This window comes from Tupaia chinensis, unplaced genomic scaffold (genome assembly GCF_000334495.1).
Source record: "Tupaia chinensis unplaced genomic scaffold, TupChi_1.0 Scaffold000387_1, whole genome shotgun sequence".
In the NCBI taxonomy this organism is placed as follows: Eukaryota; Metazoa; Chordata; class Mammalia; order Scandentia; family Tupaiidae; genus Tupaia; species Tupaia belangeri.
In genome coordinates this window covers 1906467-1914539 of record NW_006159889.1, presented here as the reverse complement: position 1 = coordinate 1914539, position 8073 = coordinate 1906467, and the positions used below count along the sequence as shown (strand labels likewise).

The following is an 8073-nucleotide window of genomic DNA, read 5'->3' as shown; positions in this document are numbered from 1 at the left end:
GTTTGTCGCCGCCGCCCCCCCCCGCCGCTTTAAGCTGGGAAGCGGCAGCACCTGCTAATGCAAGTGTTTAATATTTGATGGGCTGGGATAAAGCAGGATCACCTTCGAATTGAATTGAGTGTCAGCCGAGAATCTATTACTGAAATTCGGGTGTGATTTGACAGCAAAGTAGACGATGTTATTCTTCACTAGTTACTGCAATCTTCTCCCCGACATCACTTAAATATTTTTTTCTTTGCTTGAGTAAACACACATTATCCTTCTTTTTTCCCCCTTCCTTCCCTTTTTCCTTTTTAGAGGGGAAAAAAACCCATCCAGCTCGCCTTCTCCAGGCTGATAGAGTAGATTGTTATTTCTTTATTTGTCCTATTAAATGGAATTTCTGATCGTTTAATCCGGCCTTTGTAAGTGATTTTAAAGTACTTGAAAGGCGCCCGCCGCTGCTCTCTGGCCCACTGCGCTCCAGCCTCAGCCCTGACCACGCTCAGCAGCTTCTCCAGCTGTGCACCGCCCACTGCCTGCCTTCCCGCCTCTGCTCTGGCTCTAGGCCAGCGTCCTCTCCCCTGTCCTTGAGCCTCACACTCAGCCCCCGATTTGGGGGTACAGTTGTATCCTTGGAAGGGTGCCGGAGGGCTGGCTGGGAGGTTGGGCTACAACTGGTACTTCTGTGGTCAAGGAAGATGGCTTGGAGGGCGCTGAGGTTTGAGCACACCGGCTCCTAGCCCCTGGTCCCTGCAAGCAGGAAAGAAGGCAGGGTACTAGCCCTGTCCAGTCCTTGAGCCCTGGCATGGACTCTATGAAGCCTCCTGATTTCACTCTGACCCTCTACTGGGCTTTCTCCCCTTCCTGTAGAGAGATGGGACCTGCTGGGCCCAGCAGTGGATGGGAACACTGAGGTGCCTATCTGACCGCAAACTGGCCGTCACTTTGGTTCCATCACCAGACCCACCATTCAGTTTCTGGGAAATCACCTAAGCTTTTTTCCCACTGACCACTGTCCTGCATGCTGCCACCCTCCTGCCACTGGGAGAAGGGTAGCCTGGTGTGTAGGGGCATCTGAAGTGAGGGGATGTGTAATGTTTGAAGGGTCAGCCAGCTCCCAGACCCACTGGTCGAAGCCCAGTCCTTTGTTAGCAGGCCAAGCAGGAATTAAGTCTCATCTGGCCACGTCGCAGGTCATGGGTTCTAAGCCATGTAAGTGGCTTTCCTGGGCCTCAGTTTCCTCATCTGTGCCATTGGGTCAGTCATGACTATAAGGGACTGCTAGGGAAGATGCTGTTCCTATCTGCCATGTGTCCTCCTCCCTACGTGGAGGCTGCTGGCGGCCAGGTGACGCGGGCAGGGAATGGAGGGGGCAATGGAGTGCTGGGGGCCTGAGCAGATCGATGCCCCCAGCACTTCCTTCCCCAACCCCAGGAAAACAATTAAGTACAGATCGATGGGTGGCCGCTTTGAATATGCATAAGTGAGCACTTGACCTTCAGCAGAGCATCTGCTCCCCCCACCACACATACACACACACACACACACACAACCACACACACGACCACATGCACGCACACACCCCATGTACGCCCTCCACTGCTGCCCGAGTCGACCAGGTGACCTTACTTCTCTCCTCAGGTGAGCCTCCACGTGGCTCTCAGAGCCTTCTGCAGCCTGGCCTGCTCAGGATCGAAAGCAGCCTGACCATGGCCAGATCGCTGTCAGCTCTTGCATCAGCATTGCTGATGGGGTTTGGGATACAGGGGAGGAGGAGTCGGGCAAAGTGCTGGGGGCTCTGGGAAACAAGGAATCAAAGGCATGGTGTTTGGTAAAGGGGATGCCCTGGTGAGAGGAGGGCTCCTGACAGGAAGATCTCGGAAAATGTGAGCTCTTGGGCTGGCAGGTGGTGTGCTGGTTAAGGGCACTAGACTCTCACATGGCTGACTGTGGTTTGAGTACCAAACTTACTGGCTTGCTTTCTTGCTTTCCCTTCCTCTCTTTCTCTCTGTCTGTCTCTGGTCAGATTAAATAATAATAATAACAACAACAAATGGAATTAAATAATTAAATAAATAAATCTTGAAAAGAAAGAAAATGAGAGCTCTCTAGAGAGAAGCTCTGACCAGGGGGCCACCCAGTGAGGATGGGGGGACTCCAATGGGTGAAACCAGGAGAAAGGAAACTCAGGAGAGGAAGAGGTTTTCTGGTAGGAAGAGGGCCTGGTGAAAAGGGGACCCAGTGAGGGGACTCTCATGAGGTAGCATTATGAGAGTAAGCCCCTTGTGGGAGGATTTGGGGGTCCAGGGGAAGCCAGATAAGTGGGTTGGTTAAGAGGTCAGGGCCTCTGTTAACCACTCTTGCCTCCTGTCTTCCAGGCTTACAGCTTCGCCATGGGCTGCTGGCCCAAGAACGGACTTCTAGACATGAACAAGGGTCTCAGCCTGCAGCACATAGGCCGGCCCCACAGCGGCATTGGTCAGTTCCTCCACATGTCCCCTGGCAGCTCGACCCAATTCTCTGCCTGCATGCCCTAGTCCCCTGGCACTCAGAAGGTTCCTGGCTCATTCAGTGCCCAACAGGGTTCCCTTCACAACTGGGAGCAAAGGGAGGCGGGGAGTGAAGGGATTATGGAGTGAGACAGACCCTTGGAAGAGACCCCTCCCCACAAAGCAACATTTGGAAGGAGCTTGGGGTCTGGGCTTTGGGTGAGTCACAGGTGGCCTTGGATTCAGGCTGAGGTTCCCCTTCACTGGCTGCTCCCTGGTGGGCAATGTCCTTACAGGGGTGGGCATATGTCAGATTGCCCATCCCCCATAGAGCTGGAGGAGGCTGTTTAATATTGTTTCAAGTCTGTGGCCACTAAACTGGACGATCAATGGGAGTTAAGGAGATGAATTATTTAAACCTCACCAGCTTTTAATTAGTCAGGGTCCTTCTGACCGATGGCTCCGTCCACAGGGTATTGACTCCCCCGCAGGAGCAGCAACCTCCATTGAGCGGTGCCTGGGTTGGAAGGGGCCACTTGGGGTACCAGGTGGGGGTACACCCTCAGAGAATTCCTGCTTTGGAGGGGACTGGAGTTGCTGTCATTCTAGGCGGTTGAAGGTCCTGCTGGCTTCTGATCTATCAGTATGAATGTGTCTGTCTGTCTGTGAGTATCTGTGTATCTACTTACGTGTGACACCTTAAGCCTTCTGTCTCTGTATATCAGAGTGTATGTCTGTGATTTGCATATCTGAGAGATGTGTGTGTGTCACAATTATCTGTATTTTTCTGAGGATACGGATCCATATGTGTAAGAACAACCAGCATGCATGTGTACCTGTCAGAAAGTTTGTCTGTTTCTGCGTTTCTTACTTTGTGTGCATATGCACATGGACATGCAAATGTTTTCAAGCAGGGCACTTGTTCCCAATGGGAAGGAACCTGGTACCCCACTGGTGCTGTCACATTATCACAGCCTGTGTTCGTTAGGGTAGGTATCATTGGGAGAGGGCTGGGGCAAGACACCAGAAGGACCCAGTCACCTGCTGCAGACTAGCCCCTTTACCCACTCCATAGACGTGTGGCAGTGCCCAGTGAGTACTGCGCATGCTGAGAGCGTCTGTCCCCGGGAGTGTATGGAGGGGATGGAGCTGGAAATAGGCACTGGCCACCCATGGTCTTAAGGGCTGTGACAAAACAAGTGGATGCCCCCAAGGGAGGCTTTCCCTGTCATCAGTTGCCAAAGTAGCTTATACTTTCTCATTTGCATCTCATCGCTCTGGGATGCCCCATATCATTCTTGTTGGGGCATTCTGAGGCTGTGCTAGGATCCAGGGAGAATGAGGAAGTGGTCCACAGATCCAGGGAACTGGGAGTACCCCACCATAACTGCTGGCCTCTGTGCAACCGAGAGAAAACACCACACCCAAACAGGCAGTGTGCCTAGGAAGTCAGCAGAAAGTGTCCTAGAGACAAGGGCCCTTGAGTCAAGATCCTTGAAGGATGAATAGGAGTTTTCTAGGCAAGAAAACTGGGGAAGGGTATCCTAAATAGGGAGATGCCTGGGGACATGAGAAAGCCAGCATGTTGAGAGGACATGCTGACATCTACAAGTAGTTTTCTATGCCTCGGGTGGAAAATTTGGGCTAGGGAATGGCTAAAAAATAAACAGAAATAAGCAGAACCTTGAATACCTGGTTCCTGGGTATGGATTTTTCTTGAGGTTTGTGAGTGAGAAACAACATGATCAGACCTCTGTTCAGAATCAGTGTGTCACTTTGTGCTGCACAAAACTGGTTCTTAGTGCTCAATACATGCTAAGGATGGATGAGTGAATGAGTGGCTGAGTCCGTGCAGGCATGATAGGGAAGGGAGGGACCAGAGAGAGAGGACCCGTGAGAAGATGTGCTTTGGCCCAGGGAACAGGAGCTGCCAGTAATCAGGTCTGGATGGCAAGAGGGACCAGCAGGACTGGGTTACTGCACCCTGCACAGCCTTGAGCTGGGGCCATGCTTCTGTGTATCTGCCCCAGGGTGTTTGTGAGGAGTAGAGGTTCCCTTTTCCCACTCTTGGCTGCCTGTTGTGACACAGTGATGCCCTCTTATACCTGTTCACCATATTGACTCTGGACTAGGACCCCTAAAGTAGCCCCATTCTTCTTCGATAAAGGTCTCTCAGGGCCAGCAGGTGGCATAGGGGTTAAGGCACTTGTATTCCTACATGGTCGACTGCAGTTCAAGTCCTGGACCTAGCAGTTTGAAAATCATGCCAAGCACATGTGCATGTGTGCTCAAAATTCCAGGAGGAAATGGAGAAGAAGGGATTACGCTGCAGCATGGCCACTCCCAGGGGTGATTTCTCACTTTCCCTCTCACTGTCTCTCCAGGGAGCATATATACCCTATGGCAAAAACCTTAAAAAAAAAAAAAAGAGAGAGAGAGACACAGAAAGGTTTCTCCCAGGGAGCATATATACCCTATGGCAAAAACCTTAAAAAAAAAAAAAAGAGAGAGAGAGAGAGAGAAAGGTTTCTCCAGCTGGGTGGGACAGCCCAAGGATCCGAAAAACGATCAAAAGCTTTGGAACTAGAGAAAATTCTGGCTCCAGCACCCAGAACCCTGCGCCCTTAGATGAGGGGTGGTGCTGCCTGCTCTCAGGGCTGCTGGGAAGGCACAGCGAGCCACCTTAGCCAGGGCCTGCACCGTGCCTAACCGTGGGTGCTCTAAGAGCCTTGTCCTCTGTGGCTCTGCCAACACCAGAGGCTCCTCAGAGTATTGGGAGGTCGTTGTACTTGGTTGTTCTAGTCTTCGAATGAAGAGGCTAGCCCTGCCAGCTCCTGCTGGCTCTGAGGTGTGGGCAAGGGTGCTTGGAAGGGAGGGAGGATGCGGGGCATTAATTGGGCTGGGAGAGGCGGGGAGGGGAGGCGTGGGTTTTGAGCAGGGAGGTTAATGGCCCTCGCGCCAAAGAGACAGCTTTAATGAGCTTCAGCTGGTGGTGCCCCGAGTTACTATGCGTGCTAAAAGGGTCGCGCTGTAAGAGTTTGATGTGGACTGCTTCCCAGCCCTAGGGTCAGGGGTTGGCTCCTGTCACTGGCCACTCAGGCTGGTCCTCAGTGACATGGTGCTAATTAACTGTGTGAGGAGCTGCCAGCCTGGAGTGGGGAGTGGTATGCGTGCAGTGGGGGTGGGGGCATCGGGTGACACTGAGCAAGGGCCTGCCTGCTTCTCCCTGGGTGCCATGGGTGTGGTAGTGGGGCCGTGGCAGCCTGGGAGCGAGGAGGCAGGCTTGCTGGTGGGTTGGGGTGCCTGTTGGAAGGAGGAGATGAGGCTGTAGAAGAGAGGCCGCTGGGCTGGTTTGCTCTGTGGTGGGAGGAGCCGTGGGTTGTAGGGCAAGGCACTGACTTGGTCAGTCGGGGTTTGGCCAGAGCAGACCAATCATTTGTACCCGAAGGACTAGTGAGGAGACACTGCAGACAGGGAGACCGAATGGGGAGTCAGCAGGGGAAGGTAGGGAAGCAGTGGTGGTTACTTCGGAGCCAGGGGACCAGTAAAACACTTTGATGCAATAAACGTCTACCTTGTTCCTAAGCTAGGTCAGGAGCGGTGATGGGAGCTGTAGAGGTATTGGGCAAGATGACAGGCATGTGCCCTGCCCCCACAGAGCTCACAAGTAGAATGGCGAGCTGGGCCCAGGGACTGAGCGAGAGCCAGGGTTCAGGATGGCTGAGGAGGGTCCAGAGACAGCAGTGTGCTGGGTCGGAAACTGCCGGAGGTTTGTGAGTGTGACATCATGGTCAGGGGAGGGACTAAGGGCACTTTCTCCTGAGGCAGTGGATTTGGCCTTGGGATCCTGGTGAACAGGGTGATGCTGGAGCCGGTGGCCAGGGAGGAGGGGCAGTGTGTATCTAGGACTGCTGACTTCCACGGCTGCCCATTCGTGCTCAGCGTCCCTGGTTTGGGCCCAGGCAGCCTCCACAGGGGACTGCTGAATGGTCTTCTTTCAGTTTACCAAAGGGTCAACAAGGTATCACATTATTTTGAGGTGCTTGTATTGACTAATTTCATTTTCATGACTTGAAGGCCATCCTATAATAGTTGAGGAAATTGAGGTTCCATTAAGTGACTTACCTGAGGTCACATAGCCAGTTGGGTTGAGAGCCAGGATTCCAACCCAGGCCCATCTGAATGCAGAACCTATGCTCTTAACACTGCACTGAACCACAGAGCACCTCTGTGGACTTGGTGCTACCCACAGAGGCGATATGGAAGAAAGCAAGCTCTCTTCCCTCATTTCTGGTCACATGAAACTCTCAGGCCTTGACGGACCTCGGTGCAACAGCCGAGGAGGAAACGACCGTTGGCATTGCTCTCCTTCACCCCTGTTCCTGTCACCCGGAGGGTGAGGCCCTGCCCTTGTTGGCATCGGGCCTCCTCTGGCCCTACAGTTCTCTCTGATTTCAGTTTGCTGTATACCCCTTGACCCAGGAAGTTATATCCGTCTTCCAGTGGCCACTCCTGTGGGATGTTCATCTGGCCCTCTCAGTATGAGCATACAGAGCACACAAGGTACTGATAGTCCTTCAAATCTGACCAAGGTACTGATAGTCCTGCGTGCTCGGCCTCTCTGAGGGCAGGGCCTAGGCCTCCTTCCCTTTCTTTTTGGACATCTGCGTGGGGGAAACATCAGTAAAAGCTCATTGATTACGGTGACATGGAGGCCCCATAGCCTGCTCGTTTCAGCTGGCTGAGAAAATAACTGGAACCTTTTCTGCTCTCTGACTGGGTGGTCTTGCCCTGGGGGCTTAGCCCTTTTGCTCCAGGACTTGAGGATCTCTCTGAGGCTCAGGGTACAGGTGGCATGGCCAGAGACCAAGTGGACTCTATGCAGCTTGCTGCCCAGCATGGTTTGGCAAGAGAGCTGGGCTGGCAGGTGGCAGGATGGGGGCCTGGCCCCCAGGGGGGCAGTACTGGCCTGTGGTATACCCTGAAGGAGTGGGGGTGTCTATCAAGAGTCCAGTCAGAACGCATTAGCTCTGTGACATGGATCTCATTAGTGCCCATGAGAGGTGTCACTGCAGGAGAATCGTCGGCTCAGGGAGACGCTTGTACCAAAAGGAAGAAAGGACAGTGACAGCCTTTTCTCTGCCGCCTCTGCCGCCACGCTCACTGGGCCGCCCGCCCTCCTCCTCGTGGGGGGGTGGGGGTGCTGGCTAATGAGCTCGTCTACTGTACAGCTTTGCCTTCCCCTCCTTGAAGTTTCCCAGGTCCCTCTGAAGACCTCAAGCCCGGGATTAGCACACACCAAACGCCAGCCCCCCTCTTGCCCAGCAGGGAGTTCCTTCTGATCACCCTGCTTCTGCTACCATAGGCAGAGGAAAGGAGGTGGTGCCAAGACAGAGCCACTGTGGCCTGGGGGTAGGGGGTGGGGGGATGCTGGCACCCCTGGGAAGGCTCAAGCCCCTTTGCATCCTTTGACACAGTGGCCATGTCCACCTCTCTGCAGAGGGCTTCTGCTTCCAAGAGTTGCAGTCTTCTCCCCTCCCCGTCCCCCATCCCTGAGGCGAGCACCCCCTCCCACGGCAGAGGAGAATGTAGGGACTCTAGC

General features: G+C 53.7%; 1 protein-coding gene across 9 annotated transcripts in view; it reads left to right on the top strand.

The window, feature by feature from the left end:
- The window catches only part of ERI3 (ERI1 exoribonuclease family member 3), a 144657-nt gene that overhangs the window by 109714 nt on the left and 26870 nt on the right, over positions 1-8073 (top strand). For 7 of the 9 annotated variants that reach the window (XM_006153778.3, XM_006153777.3, XM_006153776.3 and 4 more), the window contains one exon: positions 2361-2460. The exons of 1 other annotated variant lie outside the window; for it this stretch is intronic. In XM_006153778.3, coding sequence (XP_006153840.1) covers positions 2361-2460 — 100 coding nt within the window. Of the gene's footprint in view, positions 1-2360; positions 2461-8073 lie in introns of those variants that run through there. One more of the 9 variants, XM_027773917.1, reaches the window with a different exon arrangement.